Raw genomic sequence first — 27,576 nt, 5'->3', positions numbered from 1 at the left:
ACAAGAGAGTGAAATGAGTGCCTTTCTATTTACAATGGCGAGAAGTATATACATGTGGTAAACAGCCAAGCCACCTTTGTGCTCCTAATATTTCATCTTCTGAACCCTACTGCTACATCTTGGTTTGTCCCTGACATCCACAGCGGAAGTGGAGGCAGCCGGTAGATTGCTACGCCCTTTTGTCTGTGATGACTTTGGCAGGCATCCTCTAGAGGGCCGAGACCTGCAGGGACCCGGCCTGCTTTGGGTCTCCTGCCGTGGAGCAGGTGTACCCTCCTCGGCCTGAGGAGCTGGTGATGGAGCCACAGGAAGAGGGGGTTGGAATCGGCTGGACACTCCTGGAGTCACCTAAATGGATGGCCCCGAGGTGTCCAGCTGCTGATCCTCATCCCTATGTGTGCCTGAGGGCCCCTGGCTGACTTGAGGGGAATGGGCAGCTGGAGTGAGATCAGGGTGCCCTGCACCCATCTCGAGTAGCCACTGATGGATGCCACCAATGCCTACAGCGATGGAGTGCAACTCCTGCAGCAGCACAGGCACTACGTCCTGGACCAAGGTCTCCATGGCAGCTGCCATCCTACCAGTGTTGACCTCGATGCGCTGGCAGGCCGGTGCTATAACCTCAGGCTGAACGCGGACGGACTCCTCCATCGTACGTTGCAATCTGTGGAAAGCAGCTAACAACCATTCCTGATATTTCCCTGACTGTTGCTGAAGCTCCGCCAACTGAATTGGGACCGAGTCTGGAGACTTGTCATCTGATTCGGACTCAGCATAATCGTGGCCTCCAGCAGTCCTCCAAGTGCTGGCTATCTTGGATGTCCTTGCCTCTGCCTGCTGTGGACCGGATTGTGTGCTGTGCTCACCTGTTTGTGACTCTGAGGCTGCTCTAAAACTAGGTTTAATGAGGTGTATGTCTGTGTTGATAGAGGGTGTAGGTGAGTGCTGTTTTTTGCACCCATTTCTACAGTATCCCCATCTGAGCTGCCTTCAGGGCTGGAGATGAAGGCCTGGCTCCAGGGGCACTTTGCAGAGGTGTCTACAGAGGGGAGCAGAGAAAATTAGTACATGGCAGGCGACTCGAAAACACAAAAATGGGCTCACAGGTTCATCGTCTGAGCATCAGCTGCTGCAGAATTCTCACTTGTGTGTGCGCCTCTGACCTCATCGTTGCCAAATGAGTGGTCCACGGTCCTCTCCAGCCAGCTCCTCAAAGGGAGTGAGGGATTTTATCTCTGCCATTCCTCCATCGGCTTGGGACCTCTTCCTTCTATTGTGGGCGAGCTTGTCCTACAGATGGAGAGATTGAGAGCAGGATACATGCCAAGGCAGAGGATAAGGATGCCTGCCTTGTGCACGTGATGAGAATGTGAACAACACAGGATATGAGCCCAGATGGAGATGTGAAGATGTGTGTGAGAGTGTGAGTGGTGATGTCCCTGGAGCTGGCAGTGTGTGAAATCCTTGTGGAGTGTCATCCTGTGAATGGGCTTGCGAGTGTGTGACTTGAGAATGATGAGCTGGTTGATTTACGCTGGTGAAAAGGATGAGATCATTCATCCTCTTTCTGCAATGAATGGCTGACCTCTTTTGTGCAGCTTTGACACTGACCACCATGGACACCGCCTCCCAGGCTGCTGTGAAAAAGTTCGTGGACCTCTTCTGGCCATCACGGGGGGTTAGAGCACATCCCACCGGGCTTCCATGGCCTCCAGAAGGCAGCCCAGCGAAGCTTCACTAAACTTGGGCATGACAGGCTTCTTTGCTTTGGGGCCTCACTCTCTTCTGGAGCAGTGCTGGGATGAAGAAAATGAGAAGGCTGTGCGTGGGTATGGTTTAAATATGGCACCCGGAGCGATGATCCGCTGAGGTCATCAGAGGCTGCCCACCCACAATACGACATGTTTCCTGCTGGTGCATATTTAATGAGGCGGGAAGCAGACAATACAGTACGAAAACCCGCTATTGCGGCCGGAAGGAAACATGCCGCTTCTTACGCCCGCCAGCCCGCACTTTAGAGCGCGGAGGGAAAATCCTGCCCATTGTGAAAATGACATGCATATTTCATAAAGCAAGTTTAATTTTTTTCAATACTGTTAACCACTCCCAGTTTTTAACCCACTGTAAAAAATACACATGAGCACAAAAGTCAGTCAGTAGATCAATTCGAAGTCTGGAAAATGGATGTACTTGTTCCCTGATGAAGTTAAAGGAAGGACCATTTAATCCAACAGTATGAAACAAAGCCCTATGATGGGAGTAGAGAATAGTGATACACTTAATAAAGACATCTCTCAGATTAAAATATTACAAAACACCTAATACAAACCTCCATTTCTAAACTGTCAATAGTACTTTCTGCATTCAATGCTAATACCAGGGATAGAGCCCTCAAGGACATTGTATGATGAACAACATTCAACTACTGAGCAGGAATTATGGATTTACAGTTATTTTGAACCAAGAATGGTCTCTGTGGAATAACTTGCCCCATATTTGTTACAGTGTACAGGCAGTATCAGACACTTTGTGATTTTTTTTGTGCTAACAATTAGAAATGATGTTTGCGCCAAAGAACTAAAGAAACTCCTTGACCAGTATCAACCGCTCCTTGGCTCTAGTGGGTTCCATGGCTCCCGACACTAATCTTCAAAACCTTAATCTTAGAAGAACATCCCTTTCATCTAGCAACATTTTGCATTTTTTAAATCTAGGTCCCAGAGGTGAAAGAATAATATTTTAAACCAACTGCAACTGCATTACCCAGTTGTGCCTTAGCCAGTAATTTTGCATCACAGCTCAACATTAAGATGTGCATATGAGTGTTTGCCATCTTTGTGGAATAACAAAATGATACAACCTCACCAGATATCTGGAAGAATACCCAAGTCCAGAGTATTATTCAACATTTGTAACAACTGTGAAGATGTCACTGCTACAAAAATTTTGTAAAAAAATTGCTGTGAAGAGATCAGGCCTCTATGAATATGGCACCGAAATGTAGCAATTGTAAGTAATTCTACTATGATTTGCTATCTTGAAAATAAATTGTTGTTTAAACTTTTTAGGTGTTTAGGCTGGTCACAAACTTATTTAGGAAAATGACAGTTGAACTACATTTCCATTGTCATGTAGCTGAAGCTGTTCTTAACTGTTACTAAACTGACAATTTTCCTCAATCTCTCTACGAGAATACATTGTGCCTTTAAGACTAACACAAAGTTCTTGTGTCCTTCATTGGGCTGAACATAGTGAAGCAGAATGGAATGTAGGACTGGAATGAATGTTTGTGTTCCTTTATATCTGAAATAATTAAAACATCATAAAACTTGGAGCAGAGCCATTGCTATTGTTACATAACTGGAAAATGTAAATTAGAGATGAATGATTTTGCTTTCCATAATTGGATAAGGCATCATTTGTTAGAGTGAAATTCATTTTTCTCCCAAAGAATTTGCTGCATTTTCCATGTTCAGATGTTCTTTTTAAGTCTCCCTATAAGATACACCATTCCCTGACAGAGATGATAAGTGCCTTTTCCCTAGATTTTAGCCTATGCCTCACTTAAGTTAAACATCAAGTGTAGTGAAAGACTAGACTAGGTGCCCCATGATTTTCTCTCGCTTCTCTTAAAACAAAAAGAGTGAGAATGAAAATGGCAATGTGCAAAATGATTGCACCATTGAGTGGCAGGGTGCTCTGAAACACTAGGTCACCATTTTAAACACTATACCTTGAACACAGAAATTGCATTGGGGACATCGTGTTATATATATGGTGTTAACAGTCTGTTTCTTTCTCATCACTGGAAATCAATATGGAAGGAACATTGTACAACTGCTCTCCATAGAACATACATGCTTGCATTAAATTTAATTCTGAAATCTCACCCTGGATGGAATTTTTTTTTTAATTATGAGAGTCAATAAATCATGCTCTATAAGTACAGAAGAGAGAAAAATATTGATTGAAATAACAAGCAGATCCTGAAATTGACATGAAACAGAAATGAGAAAAATGTGAAATGAGGTCTAACAGGACATGCTTACGCTGAGCTGATATTGGTTAAAGTGCAGTAATTGAGAGACAATGCTGGAATGTAGGTCTGATTGCAAAATGTTGCAGAAATAATCTATGCCTAAAACTCTTGTTTTAATGTTATTTAACATTTAAAAAACTGGTATTTTGCAGGAATCATTAATTCAGGTATGCAAATTATTGCTGACCTACCATGTGTATTCAGTAATTTTCCTGTTGCCTTTTTAATTACCAGCTAAAAATGAAAATGAATACAATACTGCAAAACTCTTCAATTTATCTCTGAGGAGCTGGACAAGAAGCCCCTAAAATTGATCCCCAGTGTGTGCTGAATTAACTGAGCTCCACCAGGACAGTGGTAGATTAGCACAGCAGCAATTAGCTTTGGTGTCCCTAGATTAGTAATGAGAGAATTTGATGAGAATTCCTTGTTTGCTGTGAAGAACTGAGCACAAATGCAGCTGAAGAGAAATTATTCTATATACAAATAGATCAACATAGCTGGAGTCTGCCATACCCTTACATTGTTTTTGATAATTTATATCCCATCGAGGACTATCTAAAAATAAATCATATTTGCATCAAGTGAGGAAAGGATTGAATCAGCTTAAATGTCCCCATCACCAAATTACTCAGTAACACTCACCATCAAGGTGAATTAACCAAATACACGTGATGAACTCTGTTTCTGTCCACAGATGCTGTCTGGCCTGCTGTGTATTTCCAGCATTTTTGTTTTTATTTCAGATTTCCAGCATCTACAGTACTTTGCCTTTGAATTAACTATTAATTGGGTACCAGGGTGTGCCCATCACATATTCAACTCCTTCTTCTTCTTAGGCAGTCCCTTGGAATTGAGAATGACTTGCTTCCATTCCGCTTCGACGGTTTCTGAGATGGCTGATAAAACCAATGTGCAATCTGCAGACTTTGCCACATGCGAGGCAGGTGCTGTTTGAAGGGGTAGAGATTTGGACTCTGATGCCTCAACTTTGCCTCTGCAGGCTCCTGAAGTGTCTCGATGCATTCAGGGCCTTCCCAGGTGAGCCTTCTCCATTTTGGTCAGTCACGTCTCCCATGAGTTGGCATGGATGTTTGACCTCTTCAGGAATGCTTTGAGGACAGCCCTAAAGCGTTTCTGCTCTCCTTCTGGGAGTATTCTGCCACAACCGAGCTCCGAGTAGAGCAACGTAAGCAATGCCACAAGAAAATTAACATCGAAGGCCTCCAAGCTCCCACCAAGGTGGCCCTTTCTCAGTCAGTGCCTCACTGCCAACCTCTTGATCTGCAGCCATCAAGAGCTACAGTGTGTTCCTTGTGCCTGAACGAACCTAAAGTTCACCATAACAAGCATCTGCGAAGAGGTCCTTAGCCTCTCTACTAGGAAACATTTTGACTGGTTCAATGAAAAGAACCAACAGAAAGAGGGCCTAATTGAGTGTAAGCACAAGGCTTCCTTGACTGTACACTTCACTACAGCTCAAGAGAAAATCAGCAGTCCCATAGGTGGCTGAAAGCAGCAATACAGCATAAAACCTGTGACATAAAGAAGAAATGGTGGTCAGAAAGTGCGAAGGGAGATACTGCAACTCAACGGACACCAATGACATGTGTGGTTTCTTCAGTGCAGTCAAGTAGATCAAGTACTCAAGGGTCCACCACGCAGAGAGTCAATGATGGAGGGGTGAAGTATATTCAAGGCTGAGGTAGACAGATTTTTAACCAGTAAGGGAATCAAGGGTTATGGGAAAAATGCAGGAAAGTGGAGTTGAAGAAGATCAGATCAGCTATGATCTCATTGAATGGTGAAGCAGACTCGATGGGCCAAATGGCCTATTTCAGCACCTACGTCTTGTGGCCTTATTATAGTCTTATGGGAACTCATCAAGGACAGGGAAGCAGTCAGTGCTCACTGGAGACAATATCATGAAGAACTCCTCAAACGAGGCTCTACGTTCAACTTGCACATTCTCAACTCCATCCTCAATACCCCATCCCGGCTTGATCTCAACACTACCCCGGTCCGGAGTGAAGTTGAAAAAGTCGACAGTTGAAAAACAAGACATCTGGGGAAGATGAAATTCCTGCTGAAATTCTGAAACATGGCGGGGATACACTCCTGGCCAACCTCATATCCCTCACCTGGGAAGAAGAACACATGCCGGGGGTTCTCAAGGATGCTGTGATCATGACTGTATTCAAGAAGGTAGACAAGTCTGATTGCAGTAACTACATATTCAGCTATACACCCCGGGAATGAGTAATTAGTTTGTGAAAGCATGGGGAGAAAATTGACAAGAAAAATAAATAATTTGCAGCGAAGAACAATAATGGAATTTACAATTGCACACTGTCCTGCCAAGGGATGAGTCCACGCTGAGGATGTGGGGCCACACTTGACCCAACAAATGTGGTCTCTCCAAGGCCTGAACTGACAAGTGCTCTTTGGGTATGCTCCACCGATCAGGCAATGGGGATAGGGCAGGAAAATTAATCTCAATAACTCCTCATTAAATCCCCGGTGAGGTCACTGGTACTCAATGTTTCAATGCAATAAAATGTGCAGAAAAAGGATTTTTTTTGACAGTTAATCATATTTATTTTTAAATGCTTGCAGTACTAATACCGAAACTCCCACTCAAGGAGTGGGAGTGTTGTTTCTGGGAATTGTCTATGAGGTAGATCACTTTAGCAATAAAATAGCTTGAATCTGCTGAATGTTTTTGGCAGTTTTGAAATATAGATATAGAACAATTACTTTAACAATTTAGAGGTGTTTGGGGTTTCAAATTATATTTCCATTGTCAAAAATCAGTAACTTGAACATGACAACTTTGTTTGTAATGCTGAGAAGCTCTATCCACTATGAAAATGACGAGAGCATAACAGTTATTAATGAAATTCCAACTAAAGACAAAAGATCTTACAGGACACTAAAGAAACACAAGCAGACAACTGTCCATATTATGGACACATAGATTAACATTAAAATGATACAACAATTTAACTCAGTTTTCTGAATTTTCTTCCACCTCTCCTCCTCTGCATGCAGTTGCTTAGCATCAACAGTTACAGATCCACAATATATTAAAAGTTGATGCTACAAAACAATTTGTGGAGGAGTAGTGCACACTTCCCATGTCACATTTGCTTAATTTAGCAGTTCCCTGTCATACTCTTTCTATTCATTTTCAGCACCAGTTTAAATAAAGAATTGTTGATGGCAGTAGGAATTAAAGATTTGAGGGGGTATGCATGGTTACTGCTCTTTACTGGCTAGTGAGGGGTGTGTGACAGCAGCCCAGTGTGAACTCTATATCTCATTCTTCTTGCTCTGTAAAAACCCCATGCCCCTATGGCAGTGCAGTGTGGGTATTGATATTTTGATGCACTACACCCACACAGTGTCTCAAAAGAATATTTATGAATACAGAGGTTATAATAGTGATGGTTCAGTGGGTAAATACATTACTTGGTATACAGAATATTATATAGATCAAAAAACTTTCCAATTTAATACCTGGTCTTTGCTCAGCAAAGCAGTAGTAGAAAGGCTGGGCCAGATTTTGCAGTCAGTGGTAAACAAATGGTGCCAGACATTCATTATACTTACTCTAGACCACAGACTCTGTGGAGCTTTGCACTGGAGCCTACATGATTATAAAGCCTTTTCCATTTAAATAGGGTGAACAACTCTATATCTCCTTAATCAATGATATTGAAGAACAACTGTTATTAAGCAACGCAGAATATTTCGTTGCCAAATTGTGTTCAGAAAATGAAATAAAGAGAGAAAGAAAACAGGATTAAGAGAGAGAAAGCGAAAACATACATATTTTTAAAAATGTCCACCAAACATGAACGTGTGAAGGAATGAGAATCAACACTTGTAAAAGTGATTTTTTTTTAGTTCCAGACAAGCTGTTTGGCAATAATTAAGACTTAGCATGCAGTAAAAAATTTCCTTATACTGGAATGACCTAGCCCTAACTTTTCCTGGCATGTTTAGTGTTGCACCTATTGCACCAGCACAGAAATGTCCTTGTGTCAGGAAGATATAATAATTATCATAATGTTATTGGAATTCATTGTAAAATAGAGTAATAGTGGGATGTGTGTGTGCATGTGTGAGTGTGAGTGTGAGAGTGTGAGAGTATGTGAGTGTGTGAGTGAGAGAGACTTAATTGGATTAAAGGCAGCTTGTCTGAAGGCTTTGGTGTAAACATGGGGGAAGTTTAGAATGTAAGATAATGGGACATTTGCGTTTTTAAATAAGCCAGACTAGATTGTTTTCAAAAGAGGGAGTGAAACGTGTCACCTAGCCAGGTGAAGTTTAGAAACAGTGTGTTTATTTTTCCCAAAGATTACTGGTAAAACTTAGTGCTTTGAGAGGTTTTTATTATCAGGAAGATAAAATCCAAAGACATAGTGAAACAATGGAAATTTGCATTCAATGGGAAAAATATGTATAAAGGAGTGAAGGCTGTGTGTAAGAGTAGGCATTTTAAGATCTTACAAGTGTGAAAAGCCTTCAGAATCTTTGCCTCAAGCTGCTGCCTTCAAAGGACTGGTTAAGAAAACTCATTTTGAATTCAACTTGTTCAGGGTATCATGTTTCTTTGCCTGGGTCTTTTAAAATCTGCGTGTCTTACAGTTGCCTTAATGAAAGTGTAGATTGATTAAGAGATTTAGAAGTTATCTTAGTAGTAATGTGTAGATCTATGTATGTATTTAAAAATCATTTCTCTTATTAATAAATGTTTAATCTAGTTTTGTAAAATCTATAAGACTTGGTGGCCTTTTTACTACTGAATTCAAGGTACTCATCTCAAAATTCATACAAACTGCAAAGCAAGTTGTGACAGATGTTTCAAGTTTCCTTTTGGGATTTGAACAACTCAGCATTTACCATTGGCTGTGCCATAACAACTGCATGTATTTGAATGCAGAGTCTCCCAACAAGGTAGTGTTATCACGAAGCTCCTGGAAGAGTAAAGTAACTTGGACAGCAATTTCATGATTTCTATGTCTAACCACACAGTTGCTGGAAAATGCTGTCCAATTTACACTTTAATAATGGTGAAGTGCTTTTTAACAAAATATGAGCCACTACATTTGGCTTCAGTATCTCTCTGCTGAATGTGAGGAACTCAGTTAATGTGACTGCCTGATAACACTTAGTGCTGTGATGCCTTGTTAATTTAATAGCCTGCTGACTCTCACTATTAAAGGTTCACATATAAAGAATGAGAACTTGGAGGAAATAAGACAGCGAGCTCCTGGTGTCCTTGGAGCTGCCTCTCATGAGGCAGTCACTCCAGGAGTGCAGAAAAGAAGAGGTGAATGTTGTTGGGGAAAGAAACTTAGAAAATAAAAGTAAATGCAATACTTTCTCAACAAAATGTGAAAAATTTTCCAGCCTTGAACTAATTGTCTTATAAGTGTTTTAATATTTTCTTTCACAATTCACATTAGCTAAAGTGGTAATTTGGATCCAAAATTGTCTCAGTGGCAGGAAGCAAAGGATAATGGTCAATAGGTAACTTTGTGACTTGAAAGCTATTTCTTGTGGGGGTTTCACAGGGCTTAGCACTGAGTCCCTTGCTTTTTGTCGTAAATATGTATATTGATGATTTAAATTTAAATGAAGGGGAAATGATTAAGGAGTCTGCAGGTGGTATAGAAACTGACTGCACGGATGGTGAGGAAGAAAGCTGTAGATATCAAAGGACTGGTCAAGTGAGCAGAAAAGTGACAAATGGAATTCAATCCAGAAAAGTATGAGGTAATGTATTTGGGGAGGGAAGATAAGACAAGGAAATACACAATAAATGGTAGGATATTGAGAAGTGTAAAGGAGCAGGGGGACATTGGAGCACATGTCCACAGATCCCTGAAGATAGCAGGACAGATAGATAAGGTGGTTAAGGAGGCATACAGAATACTTCCCTTTATTAGTTGAGGCAAAGAAAGTAAGAGCAGTGAGATTATGCTGGAATGGTAGAAACTGCAAGTTAGGCCACATCTAGAGTATGGCTTATGGTTCTGTCACCACATTACAGGAAGGATGTGATCAAACTAGAGGGGGGGATGCAGAGGGGATTGATAAGGATGTTGCCAGGACTGGAGGAATTTGGCTATGAGGAAGGATTGGATGGTGGGAGTGGGTTGTTTTCCTTAGAACAAAAGCAGCTGATGGGAGTTTTAATTGAGGTGTACAAAATTATAAGGGGCCTAAAATAGAGTGGATTAGAAAGACTTATTTTCCTTAACAGTGAGGTCAATAACCTGGGGGCAGAGACTTAAAGTAATTAAGAGAAGAATTAGAGGGGGTGGGGATGAAGATAATTTTTTTTTGCCTACGGGGCAGTAGGGGGTCTGGAAATCACTGCTTGAAAGGAGGAGAAACCATGCATTTGAAAAATACTTGGCTATGCACTCGAACTGCTGTAACCCACAAGGCTACAGACCAACAGCAACAAACTTGGATTAGGCTGAATAACACTTCTTCAGGCAACACACAGCATGGGCCTCTTTCTCTGCCATAAATTTATGGTTCTATGATTTCTGGAAAAGCTCTCTTCCATTTTTCACCTTTCCAATTTTCTTTTTCTACTGTTCCACTGAAGGTAAAGACACATGCAGTAGATGGTTCAATAGGGAGAGCTGTCTCACAGACTAGTCAAGCAACAACCTGACATAGTCATCCTCACGGAATCATATCTTACAGATAATGTCCCAGACACCACTATCACCATCCCTGGGTATGTCCTGTCCTACTGGACAGACCTAGCAGAGGTGGCAGCACAATGGTATACAGTCAGGAGGGAGTTGCCCTGGGAGTCCTCAACATCGACTCAGGACCCCATGAAGTCTCACGGCATCAGGTCAAATATGGGCATGGAAACCTCCTGCTGATTACCATGTATCGCCCTCCCTTAGATGATGAATCAGTGTTCCTCCATGTTGAACACCACTTGGAGGAAGCACTGAGGGTGGCAAGAGTGCAGAATGTACTCTGGGTGGGGAACTTCAATGTCCATCACCAAGAATGGCTTGGTAACACCATTACTGACCAAGCTGGCTGAGTCCTAAAGGACATAGCTTCTAGACTGGGTTTGCGGCAGGTAGTGAGGGAACCAACAAGAGGGAAACATACTTGACCTCATCCTCACCAACCTGCCTGCCACAGATGCATCTGTCCGTGACAGTATTGGTAGAAGTGACCACCGCACATTCATTGTGGGGACGAAGTCGCGCCTTCACATTGAGGATACTCTCCATCGTGTTTTGTGGCACTACCACTGTGCTAAATGGGTAGATTTTGAACAGATCTAGCAGCTCAAGTCTGGGCATCCATGGGGCACTGTGGGCCATCAGCAACAGCAGAACTGTACTTGAACACAATCTGTAACTTCATGGCCCGGCATATTCCCCACTCTACCATTACAATCAAGCCAGGGGGTCAACCCTGGTTCAAAGAAGAGTGCAGGAGGGCATGCCAGGAGCAGTACCAGGTATACCTAAAAATGAGGTGTCAACCTAGTGAAGCTATAACACAGGACTACTTGCATGACAAATAGCATAAGCAGTAAGTGATAGACAGGGCTAAGCGATCCCACAACCAACGGATTAGATCTAAGCTCTGCAGTCCTGCCACATCCAGTCGTGAATGATGGTTGACAATTAAACAACTCACTGGAGGAGGAGACTCCACAAATATCCCCATCCTCAATGATGGGGAAGCCCAGCACATCAATGCAAAAGATAAGGCTGAAGCATTTGCTACAATCTTCAGCCAGAAGTGCCGAGTAGATGATCCATCTCAGTCTGCTCCGGTGGTCCCCAGCATCACAGATGCCAGTCTTCAGCCAATTCGATTCATTCCACGTGATATCAAGAAACAGCTGAAGGCACTGGATGGGCCCTGTATTCCGGCAATAGTAGTGAAGACTTGTGCTCCAGAACTTGCCACGCTGGTTCTGTACAGCTCCAACACTGGCATCTACCCAGCTATGTGGAAAATTGCCCAGATATATCCTGTACACAAAATGCAGGTCAAATTCAACCCAGCCAATTACCACCCCATCAGTCTACTCTTGACCATCAGTAAAGCATTGGAAGGGGTCATCAACAGTGCTATCAAGTAGCGCTTGTTTAGCAATAACCTGCTCACTGATGCCCAGTTTGGGTTCCGCCAGGGCCACTCAGCTCCTGACCACATTACAGACTTGGTTCAAACGTGGACAAAAGAGCTGAACTTCATAAGTAAGGTGAGAGTGACTGCCCTTGACATCAAGACCGCATTTGACCGAGTGTGGCATCAAGGAGCCCTAGCAAAACTGGAGTCCATGGGAATCGGAGGAAAACTCTCCACTGGTTGGATTCATACTAGCACAAAAGGAAGATGGTTGTGGCTGTCGGAGGTCAGTCATCTCAGCTTCAGGACATCACTGCGGGAGTTCCTCAGGGTAGTGTCCTCGGCCCAACCATCTTTAGCTGCTGCATCAATGACCTTCCTTCCATCATAAGGTCAGGAGTGGAAATGTTTGCTGATGATTGCACAATGCACAAATTCATCGACTCCTCAGGTATAGAAGGAGTCCATGTCCAAATGCAGCAAGACCTGGACAAAATCCAGGCTTGGGCTGACAAGTGGCAAGTAACATCGCACCACACAAGTGCCAGGCAATGGCCATCTCCAAAAAGAGAGAATCTAACCATCACCCCTTGACATTCAACGGCATTACCATCACTGAATCCCCCCCCCCCCGCCCATCAACATCCTGGGGGTTACCATTGACCAGAAACTGAACTGGGCTAGCCATATAAATACAGTGGCTACAAGAGCAGGTCAGAGGTTAGGAATTGTGCAACAAGTAACTCACCTCCTGACTCCCCCAAAGCCTGTCCACCATCTATCTACAAGGCACAAGTCAGGAGTGTGATGGAATGCTCCCCACTTGCCTGGATGACTGCAGCTCCCACAACACTCAGGAAACGACACCATGCAGGACAAAGCAGCCCGCTTGATTGGCACCACATCCACAAACGTTCACTCCCTCCACCACTGATGCACAGTAGCAGCAGTGTGTACCATCCACAAGATGCACTGCAGGAACTCACCAAAGCTCCTTAGATAGCACCTTCCAAACCCAGGACCACTACCATCTAGAAGGACAAGGGAAGCAGATAGATGGGAACACCACCACCTGGAAGTTTCCCTCCAAGTCACTTCACCATCCTGAGTTGGAAATATATTGCCATTCCTTCACTGTCGCTGGGTCAAAATCCCGGAACTCCATTCCTAACAGCGCTGTGCATGTACCTACACCACATGGACTGCAGCAGTTGAAGAAGGCAGCTCACCACCGCCTTCTCAAGGACAACTAGAGATGGACGATAAATGTTGGCCCAGCCAGCGGAGCCCATATCCCATGAATGAATTAAAAAAGTGAGTTTCCCTCCAATTCCTCACCTAAGAGCCAATGTTTCATGTGTGAGCTAGATAGTGAATGCCAATAATTGATATTGGATCATTACAGATGAACACCTTTTTGTTCTCATCTAAAATTAATACAGAAAGGGATTACTCAACAATAATAAAAGAAATGTCGGAATTTGAACTTACAACACTGTGCTCCATTTTATCTTTAGTTCAACAAACATCAGGCACAGACTTTCAATTTTCAAAAGCTAAAACTCAAATGTAAACACAATGGGAAATGGGAGAAAAAATATTCTGTTGAAGATATTATTGATGGTAAAATAGACAAACTATGGAGGACAATTCTGGCCAAAATCCCATTTGCATTCACACAATATAGCTAAATACCATATTATACTTTGGTGTGCAAGCGTTAATGAAACAATATAAACTGACGTAGGGAGATATAATTCCAAAGATATAAAACGGGAAAGAGAATTAGAAACTTAGAATATGTAACAAAACAATCAAAAACAAAGATTGGCACATGTGCAAGAGACTCAAACATTCACAAAGGCAATATTCTGATTAACAGTGTACAAAACCTACATGAGCAAAAACAATGCACGCATAATATTTCTTTCTACCTTGTATAAAATGGCCAAAATTCTAAACATGGTCCATACTTATATAATACATAGACTATTGAGCTAAATAGAATCAGTTATCCTGGAGGTCACCAGTGAACTGGATCAGCTATATCAATATTTTGACTGCAAGAGTACTGCAGAGGTTGGGTAGTCTGCAACATGTGGTTCATCTGCCGACTACACAAAGCTCTTCCACCAGCCACAAGGCACAATTCTCGAGTGTATTTTTTAAATATGTGATGTGATGTTGTGCTATGAGCAGTCACATGTAATTATATCCATCTGATTGATAGCTCCAAGAGGACTGGATAGCTTCTCAAAATTAGTAGTCTTTTGCATTATTTTCCATAATGTAACAGTTCAAGGAGGCTGCCACCTTCTCAAGGGCAATCAGGGATGGGCGAATGAATAAATTTAAAAAGGTTTAGCAATAGGTAAAAGCAAATAGGCCCAGCTGCCTTTTTGGTTGACCTCTCAGTCTACCTGCCTTTGCCCTATCACCTCACCACCTGAATATTTCTGACAGAAACACATCTTTTTGCTTCTTCACATCATTGTCCTATGAGATTCTCATTGAATCATTACGGTACAGAAGAAGGCCATTCAAGCTCCATTTTGTTTCCTTCGCATGTTTCAATTTTTCTCTTATTTTCACTTTCAGACCTGCTGTGGGCACATCTTTTGTTTCTTTGTTTATTTTCTTGCCCCATCACCATTCCCTTTGGCCCTAGAAGACTAACTCTTCTGTCATTCAATCTGTTTTTCACCCTATCAGAGACCTTTCTTTGTCCTTGTCCCACCCACCCCTTGCTCAAAACCAATTACATCTCTAACTTTTCCCAGTTCTGATGAAAGCTCTTTGACCCGAAACGTTAACTGTTTCTTTCTCTCTCCGTCTCTTGAGTATTTCCAGCATTTTCTGTTTTTATTTCAGATTTCCAGGATCCACGGTATTCTATTTTGCATTTTAATAACCAGTTACAATTGTGTCCATTCCTCCAGGAACTCCAGTAAAGTTCCAGTGGTCCTACAAAAGTTTTGTTCTAGCCAGTTACAAAGTTCAACAAAATAATTGATTTGAGACCATTGGAAAGTATTTGTGTAGTTTTTGTTGCAAAAAAATGTTCTAGACTAAAATTGGAATTATGTTTAAGGGAATGTATTAACTTGCTCAGACAAGCACCGAATTCCGAGATACAATTCTCATTACTGATGCTCAGTTGCAGTATTCAGAATTTCTGAACTAAACATATAATTTATTTGGGAAAACAGGGTTATCTAAGACAATAGTCACAGTGCAAGGCTTTGAGTGTATGATTCAGTACATCATACGAGTCTTCAGAATGGCATGAGTCACGAAGTGCGCTTTAGAAATAGCATATTGTATCAGTATTCCAATAATTGAGATTTCAAATCTTTTATAGTCTCTAATAGAAAAATGTTACTGAAAATTTCGAAGGTTTTTAATTTAAAACGAATGGTCTCATTTTTGTTGAAAATTGGAATGAACTATCAACTGGCATATAATGTTGCTAAAATAATTAGCATATATTATATATAGCACATATTATAGTATATATATTCACGGTTTTGGTGCGTATAACGGTTTCATTCATTCTCGCAAATGAATAACTTTGCTTTGAAGGATAGTGGACAAGTGCCGATTTTCAAATGAAATACTAGAGACACGGTGGACCATATTAATAAGTAGAATTGCTATTATTTAACGTAGGCAGGTAGAGAGACGATTAAAGGGTAAACTGTGAAACATCCCTAAAATAGCAGGTGATCTAATACACGAGGTACGGAAAGAACGATAAACTCGTCGTTGGACAGCCATGTTCATTCATCGATTTTTTTTTTGCGGGAGCTAGCGGTACCATCGCATTTACTATAAAGTTAACGTAGTTTAACTCTTACCTGCCAGGCAGAGAATGGGTATCCACCATGAGAATCCAGGGACCCGCATTTTCAGCGCCTTTTACATCCCAAATATTTTGTTAGAACTCGATATAATTTAATCCCCGATTATGAATTAAATTCCGATTTCCCATTGTAATCTCTCTCACTGCGTCGCTCTGTGAAACTGACAGACACAGAAGTATCAAGCCAGGCTTTAACTGGCACCTGTTACTCATCTACCGTGGCGAGGGGTGGGCATTTGCGTGTGTCTTAACACAAACAGATCTGCAGAACGGAACGAGGCCTTAACCATTCAAATAAATACATGGCTACCATTTTGTTTCTTTAACAGTTCACATAGCGGCTTGAAACAATGTCGAACACAGACAATAATTCAACATACGAGTATCTCAGATCCCCCTCTCTGACGATGGACTTTTCTCATCACATGACTTCATTGATGCTGCTTTAAGCTGTGCTGTAGCTGAAACTGACAGCGTTACAAAACATGTTACAATATATGCAACTAATAAACTGCAGCCCTTTTCTATTCATTTGACAATTATCCATTTTTACTACTGAATTTCTTCAAGCCTTCGTTTTTTATGGGTCTGTATGTATATATATTTTATAAATAATAGATCTGAATTCTAATTAAAATGTACAAAGCACAGAAACTTCCGACTGTATAACACAGTTTTTAATTACTCTGAAACTGTGTATACTAATATATAAAGCCAATTTCCCCGACGTTAATTTCTTTAGTTAAGAATAGCCGCTACATTATTCCCAATTTGAAACCTTGACAGTTTACAAACTGTATTAGATTAAAATTTGTAACGCTTGTTTGCTTTTGTGATCTATCTGTATGTACAACGTACAGGGTTACTCAATTTTACTGCTAAAGTGCAATGAACTTGCAGTATTCAGGCACTTATCATCCAGCAGAGGATGGCCAGAATTCACAACTTTGTCAGGAAAAAAATGGAACAATAATCCTGATTCTAAATGTTACATTCCAATCTACTGGACTTCAGAACAACAGAAGCTAAATACAAACTGAGGTCATTCTGCCTATTTTAACTCATTCATTCAGCCAAAAAAAACCCCTTACAATTCATCCTCCCTTCTGTCATCCTGAATCAATCGAAGATTTTGCCTCTACTACCCTTCTGCATGTCGATTGTTCTGGGTGTGAACGTGTTCTTCATATTATTAGTTCGGATTTGACCTTTCACCACCTTTAGCCTAAATACTTTCTGACTCAGTAGTGCCATCAAACAAAGCTTGTTGACCAATAACATGCTGACCAACAATCAGTTCTGATTTTGTAAACGCTACTGGGCTCCAGACTACAACACAACCTTCCTTGATCCAAATATGTATGCAAGAGCTGGATGCTAGCAGAATGGTGTGAGTAGTTGCCCTTGACCAAGCAACCTTTGCAACATCGAGGTCAAGGAATGTTCAACCGCCTTCCAGTGGTTGGGTTTGTACCTGACACATGGGAAGATGATCATGGTTGTTGGAGAGCAATCAACGTAGCCCGAGGTCATTGTTGCAGGAGGTTCTCACCGGTCAACCATCTTTGGCTGCTTCATACATGGCCCTCCCTTCATCATGTGGATATGACTTGAGTTGTATGCCGAAGATTCTACAGCAATTAACTTAATTCCCAATTCCGCCAATATTGACAAAACCCATTCCCAATGGGACTTCAACAACATCCTAGATTCATTTAACAAGAGGAAGATAACACTTGTGCCAAAGTGGCTGGCAATGACCATGTTCAATACCTCCCCCCTGACCTTCAGCAGCATCATTATTACCGATTCCTTCACCATTCACTTCTTGGGAGTTCTCAATGAGTGGAAGATTACCTGAGTCAGCTGTATCAACACAATGCTACAAGGACAGGTTGAAGGCTGGGTATTCTATGACACGTGACTCCCCTCATGACCCCTCAAAACTTCTCCACTAGCTACAAGACTCAAGTTGAAATAATGGAACACTTATCATGGGCTTTGATAGGTCCAGCTACAACAACAATCAAGATGCTTGACATCATACGAGACTGGGTATTTTGTTTGATTGGCATCCCTGATATCTACTAAATATTCATCCCCTCCATCACCAGCACACTACCACTGCTGTGTGTACTATCTACAGGGTGCACTGCAGAAAACCTACAGGGTTATTTTGACATCACCTCTCTTACCTGCAATCTCTAATGGCCTGTGTTACGATCCCTGTAGAGACCAACAATTTTAAGCAAGAGTTTTGACTTCCCAGTGACAAACTTAAAGGAATTGCACAACATGATTTCAAGTTTTAAGACTTTTACTGTATCAAATAAACTAAAATTAACAGCAACTAAACATTACTTAGTAGGTAGCTAATACTCTAAACTACAGAAATGATAACCCTCATTCATATCTTAACAAGACTGATAACCTCATGCTGCACACATATACCCTACAGCATGCTTTCCACAGGATTACAGTCTTTATAGAAAACAGTCCGCAGTCACTCCCAGCTTCCAAAGGGTTCATTTCTCCCCATTTCGCTGAGTCATAATGTCCCATGACCATTGTATGGCCCTTTCCTCAGTTTTCAGAGAATTCCTGAACTGACTACCAGTAGTCAGATCCACTCCAGTGCTTTCTGCTCCTGGCCTTGCTAGGGAAAAACTTCCAGTCTTTAGAGTGCCACAGAATTTGTCTTTTCGACCATCCTCCCTCCCACGTTCTGCCTGGTAGCTTGCAGAGGAATTGCAGCATTCTCCTCTCTGCTGACCAGATTAGCTGCGCCTTTTGTATCTGTAAGACCACTCTCTCTCTCTCTCTCTCTCCCTTTCTGTCCAAAAACCCTGAGACAGAAAGTCTGTCCATAGTCGGGCCAGCTACTTCTGCTTTTGATTTCAGGTGTGAAATATGGAATGTAGGTTCGGTATGTCTTAACCTGGACTCCCTATCCCTACAGTAACCATCACCTAGCCTGTTGCCAGGCAAATTCCAATCCAATTCACACCATCCCCCTTTTCCAAGACATTCTGTTTTCCTTTAAATTAAAAAAGGACAATTTAAACATAATCATCTGATAAAACCCCACATTTCTAACACCAGAATGACAGAGTTGCAATGTCATCAGAATATCTTCATCTCCTAGATCGCCTCCAAATCATATACTGTACTATGGGGTGAATTTTACAGGGGGGCCTTTTGCTCACCACCCAGCCCCCATTAGAAAAGTCAGTCACAAACTGACTGACTTTTAAAAAGGCTGCCCCACCGTGATAGTACATTACTCATGACCTTAACAAGCTTAGAATGGGACTTTCACAATCTAGTTGGCTGGCGGCTCTTGCAGTCCAAGCAATGCCAGAGCTCAGCTATGGATGCTGGCGAGACTGCAAGCAGTCCCACAAAGAAGACAGCATAGGTTCCAGACTCAGCTGAGTTCGGGATCTTTTGGGTGGAATGGGAGGAGGGAGGGGAGGGAGTTGGTTTCCGGAGACGGGGTGGGCCGGCACAAATACGGGGTACCATCTCAATCACACAGGGCACCCCCAGAGGAGGTACACACCCTCCTTCGTTCCCGCTTTTTCACCAGCGTTGGTGAAAAAGTGGCCTTCCCACTCTCGTTCACATTATGGTAGCGGAGGTGAAATTATGTCTTTAATTGCCCATTAATTGGGCAGTTAAGTGTCTCTATATTCCTAAAGGCAGGTGTGGACCTTACCCAACCACAATATTAGGGGTAATAGGTTGAGGGTGGGCAGGAAGGTGGTGGGCTAGCTACCTGACATATTTTACGTGTCTCCCCACCAAAAACATACCTGATTGGTGGTGGGGGGGGTTGTAAAATTCACCTCTATGAATATATATTGTAATTCCTTCAATATCGATGGATCAATATTCTGGAACTGCCTACATCAGACCATTTTGGGAGCACTTCCAGCACAAGGAAAATAATGGTTCAAGAAGAAAGCCCACAAATACCTTCCCAGGGCAATCAAGCATGGATAATAAATATGGGCCTGAATTTTACCTTTGGCGGGCGCCCGATTGGTGGGCCTGGGAGCAGTAGGGAAATGGACCGCCGACCGCGATTGGCTCCCGACTGTGATTTCACGCTGGCTGGCCAATTAACGTCCAGCCAACGTGAAGCGCGCACTGAAATGCTCAGCGCTGCCTGGGTGGGGACAAGAAGAGGGCAGGCGATGACGTCAATGCGGGCACAGGTGAATGCTACGAGAAAGCTCCCTGAAGGCAGACAGCTGCCTCAGGGAGCTGCAGACCTGAAAATCATCAAATAAAGGTTTTAAAAGTTGAAAAAAAGTGTCCATGCATCACCATTAATCACCTGAAAATATAGCTGATAAAAGTGCTGCCCACAGATATTTAATTTTATTTTATTTCATAATGGAAATTTCATCCCACCCTTGGATGAGGTTTGATGAAAAATGCAGAGTCCGCCTGGCCAATTTGCCCAACCGCCAACCATAAGGTTGGACGGGCCACGAGAAATCGGAGACAATAGCGCCACTAATGGGCTTAATTGCCCTCTTGATTGTTGGTCGGTGTGCTTCCAACTTTTGCGCATGCCCGCCAAGCAAAATATCGAGCGAGTGCTCAATGACGTCGGGACGCTTGCCTGATTTTCCGCTCGCACAGGTCAGGCACGCGCCCACTCGCAGGATGTAAAATTCAGCCTATGGCCTTGGCAATGTTACCCACATTCCAAGAACAAATTAAAAAAAAGAAAATGTAACCTATTAAGTAATGAGTTCACTGTCAACCCCAGGCCATTTTTTGTTTCATCTTTATCTGTGTACCATCCAAAGTTTTCATATATTACCCATGTCATTTAACAATGTGCAGTATTTTACAGTTGTCCATATTAAGTTATATCTGCCACTGATCTGTCCATTTACAAATTTAATCCAGCTCATTTTAGAGTGTTTCCTCATATTGGCTGCCCTCTTAACTTAATATTGCCAGTAAATTTATTAAATTGCATTCAGTTTCTGAATTAGTCAATAATTTCGATTGGAAACATTAAGAGTTCCAACAATCATTGCTGGGGGCACCCCATCCCCTTTTGCACAGCACATAGTCACTGCTTTCTTTCCTGCAGAAAACTTCTCATCCGTATTCACTTTGAACTCCTACTACTTTCAACTTTTGTAGCAGCCTTTCCTGAGGAAGTGTATCAAAGGCTTCTTGTTATTTCTTCAAATAAATAAAGGACATTAGACAGGCACGAATACTTCTAAAACCATGTTTTGCTATTCATTCAGATATTGTTGTCTGATAGTCTTCACGTTTCCCCTTGAATTAATTTCACTATATTAATAATTATTGATCTAAGAGTAACAGGTTTGTTGCCTGGTATAGATACATCACCATTTCTAAGTGACCATGGGTCATCCCAGATTTGCACGAAATGTGGTAGTGGGCGGGTAAATGGTTTTACCCGTTGGCTGCAATGGCAGCTTTTCATGCCATATCGCCCCAAACCCACCGCATTAGTTATGCATTCCCGGGAAACATGCCGCTTCGATGGTGGACGGGCTCTCATTCGCCTGCCACGCCATCACCTTACCGCTTCATTACACCTGGTGCCATATTTAAAATCAAGCCATGCGCACATATCTCAGTGCCTCCAGCCCACAACTACTGCAGGGAAGATGTCCATGAAAGGCAAAAAGACTGCAACCCCCAGGTTTAGTGACATGCCACTGGAACACCTTTAGGACGCTGTGGAGGCCTGCTGCGATGTCCTCTACCCCTGCTCTGGCTGCAGGATGGGCAGCAGTGTGACCAACCAGACTTGAGATGTGGCGGCAGTGGTGATCAGTGCCAATGTTGCACAGAAGAGGTTGGCCATCCAATGCAGATAGAGGATGAATGATCTTATCCGTGCTGCCAGGATAAGGCCACCATCTCATCGCTCTAACCTCACACACTCAAGCCCATCACACATTCATTGGCATCTCACTCACTGCAAGCTCAAGGGACATCAGCACCCATTCTCACACACACCCTCACATGTCCATCTGACTTCATCTCCTCTGGAGACTGCCCCCTCAGCCCTCACCATTTTGAGGCCGCTTGCATAGATCAACATGTGCCCCGCCCACACCCTGGATTACCCACCTTCCGGAGTACAGCCCTCATCTTGCAGCCTTTTCCCTTGTCTGAGACCACTTCCCACTTCTCCCAGTTTGCCAAGCAAGCCCTAGCCCGGCAGCCATTGAAAAAGCCACCCACATATGCCTGATCTGGTAGGTAGAGACCTGCCCGTGAACTCCCCTAAAAGTGATGTAGTGCGGTCTGTGAATCTTGGTACTGATGACTGCGAGTGCTAACCAAAGCAAAGTAGGCAAACAAGCCTTGAAGTCCCGAGCAAAGTGCAGCTCGCCAGGTGCATGTCGCCTATGTGCTGTTGTGAAACACGTCGGCGTATTTTCTCGCCGACGTGGGCAGACGATCTGGGGGGGAATGATTCTGACGGCCAGGCCTAATAATGATACGCTGATGTATTACAATGAGGTTCCTGACATCCGATAGCGGAGAACGTGCCCACCATCGGTGGGCTGAGTTGATGATCGTGAACTGGTTTCACGCCATCTTGAAACCAATTGCGCCATATTATCCGTTCACGCCACTGAACACATTCGATGCTGGTGGGCACGGAAAATCCTGACCTATGTGTATAACTTTAGCCAGTTTCCAATTCACTACAACTCCCCCACATTGTAGCTTCCTCATGATGACTATCAACACATCATGAATCTCATCTCTTGTCTCTTAGTACCCTATGATATTTATCACTTATCATCAAGAATTTATTTGCTTTAATGTCTTTAAGTTTGTCTAGAATCTTCATCTTGCTGATCTGGAAGTCCTTTAATCCATTTAGATTATCCCTGCTCATTGAAGGAATATTAGTTAAAGGGGTGAATTTTTTAGTGCATCTTAACCTTAAACCAGGTTTCACCAGTTATGGTGGAAGTTTAGGAGAAGCCTCAAGCAACCTCATGCCATTGTCTTTTCTATGAATACTTTGAGGAGGTAATTGTTGAAAATGTGACCTCTTCTCTGTTTGTCCTTAATTTCTCTCTATTAGGATCCTCTGAGGTATTCTGAGGTATTTACCCTGGCCTGATAGTCCTCCAAATGTGTTGCTACTGACATTTAGGTTTGAATTTTAAAAAAGTAATCCAGGTACAATGTTATAATTCCCGTACAGACTGGTAACTTTTAAAAAGAGATTTGAATTCCCAGCAATTGACTTAAAGGAATTGCATGACAAGATTTCACATTTTAAGACTTTTACTGTAACAAACGAACCAGAATCAACCTGAACTAAACATTACTTAATAGGCAATTGATATTCTAAAGTATAGAACAAGCATTCCTTATTAGTTTCTTAACATGACTGATAACCCCAGCCTTGTTTATAAATTTTGCCGTACTCTCAGCAGAACTGTATGCTATACAGGAACTGCTACAAATTTACTCCCAGTTCCAACGGACTATTCTAGACCTGATAGAGTGCAGTGAGGCAGGATGAATTAAGGACCTCATAGTAAAGGAGCCTCTGGGTAGCAGTAATCATAACATGATTGAATTTCGCATAAAATTTGAGGAAGAGAAGAGTGGGTCAAAGACTGGTGTTTTAAACTTAAATAAAGTTTACAAAGGTATGAAGAATGGAACTGGCTAAAGTGAACTGGGAAAATAGGTCAAAGGGTAAATCCGTACAAGTGTAGTGGCAGACATTTAAGGAGATATTTCATAACTGTCAGCAAAGATACCTTCCAGTGAGAAAGGAAGACACTAGGAGATGAGTGTGCCAACCATGGCTAACTAAAGAAGTTAGAGATAGTATCAAATTTAAAGAAAAACATACAATTATGGGAATTTTAATGGTAGTTCAGGAGATTGGACAGAATTTAAAAACCAGCAAGAATGACTAAAAAAGTAATAAGAAAGTAGAAATTAGAATATGAGAGAAAGCTAGCTAGAAATATAAAAACTGAAAGTAAGAGTTTCTACAAGTATTAAAAAGCAAAAAAGTAACTGAAGTAAGTGTGGCTCCTCTAGAGAGTGAGTCTGAGCAAGTAATAATGGAAAATAAGGAAATGGCACAAGTGTCAAACAGATATTTTCTGTCTGCCTTCAGGGTAGAAAGAAGAAATTATAACCCAGAGATACTTGTAAATCAAGGACAGAATTTTCCCGTTGGCATGCGAGGGTGGGCCCAGCATGCACGTACGTAAAGTGACACGCGGTGACATCAGGTGAGCGTCTGGACGTCACCACATGCCATCGCGATATTTCGTTGGGCGGGCGCGCGTTCATCTCCGATGCGTGCCTGCCATTAATTAACCGGCCACTTAAGGCCCAATCGTTGGTGATTTTTCAGCACCCATGCAATCTTCAGGTCGGCGCACGGGCACAACGGGCAGGTGGGTAGGACATATTTGTGTAAACTCATCCACGGGCGGGATAAGAGGGTTCAGTGGGGTTGCGAGTGTGCTCTGTCAAATATTGATGTTTCAAAGTTACTGATTGTTGCATGTGTGATCTGCAATACTTCAAAATGCATACCAGCTGCTTGGTCTGGACTCACAACCTTCAGGTCAGCACTCTGCAATGAGGAATCTTTTCTGGGTTTGCATGTTTCAGGAAGCCTTCCCTTAGCCTGGGAATGGGAGCTGAACCCTCCACTGAGGCACCTCCTCTGAGGAGGAAGGGAGGGCTAGAGGGAGGAGTAGGATATGATTGCACATTAAGCCTCCAGGGGAGCCAACTTTGGGAGGTGGTCAGGCACAGGCACAAGGGGTGCAGGGCCAAGAGGTAGTCAATGCTGAAGGGGCCACAGAAGATGCCACTATCCTGCTGCCAGGGTGTACAGGCGGTGAAGCAGCTACCTCAATATGTCTGAGGTGCAGTGCCGAAAGAGGCTCCGTCTCTCAAGGAAGACTGTCACCTCCATCTGTCAGATGATTGGGCCTGAGATCTCCGCAAACTGTGTGGATGGACACCCCATGCCAGTGGCTCTAAAGGTCACAGCTGCCCTCAACTTCTATGCCTCTGGCTCCTTCCAGGGGTCGTTGGGTGATCTTTGCGGTGTCTCCCAATCAGCTGTCCACACTTGTGTCAAGCAGGTTACAGACATTCATCCTGTTCAGGCTCTGTTCAGGCATTCATTGACCTTCATCCACTACCACTGGGACCAGGCAAGCTAGACACAGCGAGCCAGAGGCTTCGCGGCCATTGCTGGCTTCCCCCGCGTCCAGCGTGCTATAGACTGTACACATGTGGCCATTAAGGCACCAGCAGGTGAGCCCAGTGCCTTCGTCAACAGGAAGGGCTTCCACTCCATGAACGTGCAGATAGTGTGTGATCACAGGATGCTGATTCTGCAAGTCTGTGCAAGGTTCCCAGGCAGCTCCCACGACGCCTATATCCTCAGACACTCCCAGGTGCCGGGGCTCTTCAGTGCCCCAGCCCGGCTGGATGGTTGGCTGCTGGATGAAAAGGGCTATCCCCTCAGAAGGTAGCTCATGATGCCTCTCCACTATCCAAGAACAGAAGCTGAGCAACGGTACAATAGGAGCCACGCCTCCACAAGGGCTGTGGTGGAGAGAACCATTGGTCTTCTCAAGATGCGCTTCCAATGCCTGGACCGCTCAGGGGGCCCACTCCAGTACCCCCCAGATCATGTGTCGCTGATAGTGGTTGCATGCTACGGTCTCCACAATCTTGCGCTGGAAAGGGGGGAAGATGCCAGTGGACAATGAGGACGTCTTCGCAGTGCCTGCGGCTGCACACGATGAGTCCAGCTTGAGTCCGAGGATAAGCACACACAGGGAAATGCTGACTCGGACATACTCCAGGGAGGCAGGGACATGTGGGAGACTTTAATCCAATGAACATTTAGCTAGCACACCACATATGGACCTCCAGAACATGCCTAGGCTGTAGGCTCCATACTCGAGACCTAAGTACAAAATCTGTCTGGTTAGGAACATTAACTAAGGTCCCTGTTAATAAAGCATTACATGATTGGAAACCATCCAACTGCAGAAGAAAAGAGGCACCCTCAGCCATGGTGACGTGTCTGAATTTAATATTGCAACCAAAGAAACTTAACGAAACAAAATGACAAAGGTATTAAAAATCACACCAACTCATAAAGACCTCATTGCAGGTCAATACAAAAGCACGACTGATTAACCCGTGGTGTGCCTAAGGTGTCTTATGTTTACATTTTTGGGTGCTACATCTTGGTGCTGCCCCCTCGCTGGGACTGGCATCTGAGACAGCCTGCTGACTCTGCTGAACTGTTGGCCTCGATGGTCTTGGCGGTCGTCCTCTGGCCTGTGGAGCCTGTGCTTGCCCCGCCAGGGAGGGAGCTGCCAGTTCCACAGCTGGCATCTCCCCAGTTGTCACAGCCTCACCCGATGCAACAGTCACTGGGAGAGGGTTGGAGGAGCTGCCACCTTCATCCGGAGCACCCTGAGAGGAGCCTAAGAGATGACAGGCAACTGCTGCGCCGACATGAGGTTGCTTCAGACCTCCCTGTTCACCGTGGATGGATGGGCACCGAGCTGGGAAACTTGGTACCCAGATCATTTCCCACACTGGCACTGACCAGCTGAGGTCAATGCCGATGTGAGGGCTTGCTGGTCCGAACGCATCCCCAGGAAGCCCTGAAGGGTCTCCTGGAGGAGCCTCTCCACTAGAGTCGCCACTCTCTCCATGGAGGACGCATGGCGCTTGGACATGAGGCTCATTGCATTGACGATAGTCCGCGTAGACTCCTCCACCATGGACACCAAGCCAAGCATAGCCTCATGTATCTCCCCCAGGTGCTTCCACACACCCGGCCCCCTTTCCTGCATTTGCTGCATCGCGGACGACTCAAGAAGCACATCATCAGGCACCAACTGAGCATGTGCCTGGTCCCCTGCAGTCCTCCAACTGCTGGCGCCATGGGCACTCTCTGTCTCTGCCAGCTCCTCCAGCGACTGTGAAGTGCCCTCACCGCTGTGCCCCAGGACACTAGCCGATGTTCTAATTCCCACTGAGATGCCAGTATCTGTGCTGGTGCCTGCCTGGCAGAGATGGTGTGATGCTGGTGAGACTTCAAGGCTCTCATGTGTGAGAAGGGGCCTCTGCTGCTCCTCCTCCCGGCCCTGCTCCGCTGATGCTGAAAGGAAGAGCAAGGACATTGGATCAGTTAATGTGGAGACAATGTCAATCTGCGTCCCTGTCCCCCGGATCATTATGCGCTTATCCTTCCATAAGCAATGGTCAAGCCATGTTGCAAACTTCAATCACTAAACATTCAGCACTGCCATGGCTGTTGGGAGAACAATGGTGACCTCACTGCTGGGCAAACATATCTCCCCATGGCACCCCCGCCTCGCTGACACCAGTGGACCTGGGTGCATGGCGCCTCTCCAAATCTAGGGCCTCCTGCTCGAAGCGGCTGAGAATTGCCAACTGTGCCGGCCTGTCGCCAGTCCTCACCCGCTCA

The 27,576-nt window shown here is 43.7% G+C and overlaps 2 protein-coding genes across 2 annotated transcripts in view; one reads left to right on the top strand and one right to left on the bottom strand.

The window, feature by feature from the left end:
* LOC144691963 (immunoglobulin-like domain-containing receptor 2) overlaps positions 1-16,167 on the bottom strand; it is a 142,107-nt gene extending 125,940 nt beyond the window's left edge. Inside the window, exon 1 of the mRNA XM_078560539.1 lies at positions 16,036-16,167. Within this exon, the coding sequence (XP_078416665.1) occupies positions 16,036-16,084 (49 nt within the window). The 5' untranslated portion in view covers positions 16,085-16,167. The remainder of the gene's footprint in view (positions 1-16,035) is intronic.
* Positions 2,907-27,576, top strand: part of LOC144691962 (protein maelstrom homolog) — a 75,366-nt gene continuing 50,696 nt past the window's right edge. Inside the window, exon 1 of the mRNA XM_078560538.1 lies at positions 2,907-3,009. The gene's annotated coding sequence lies outside the window, so the exon portion shown is untranslated. The remainder of the gene's footprint in view (positions 3,010-27,576) is intronic.

The sequence above is a fragment of the Cetorhinus maximus genome, chromosome 16 (genome assembly GCF_964194155.1).
Source record: "Cetorhinus maximus chromosome 16, sCetMax3.hap1.1, whole genome shotgun sequence".
Classification (NCBI taxonomy): domain Eukaryota; kingdom Metazoa; phylum Chordata; class Chondrichthyes; order Lamniformes; family Cetorhinidae; genus Cetorhinus; species Cetorhinus maximus.
This window is presented reverse-complemented; position numbering and strand designations above follow the sequence as displayed.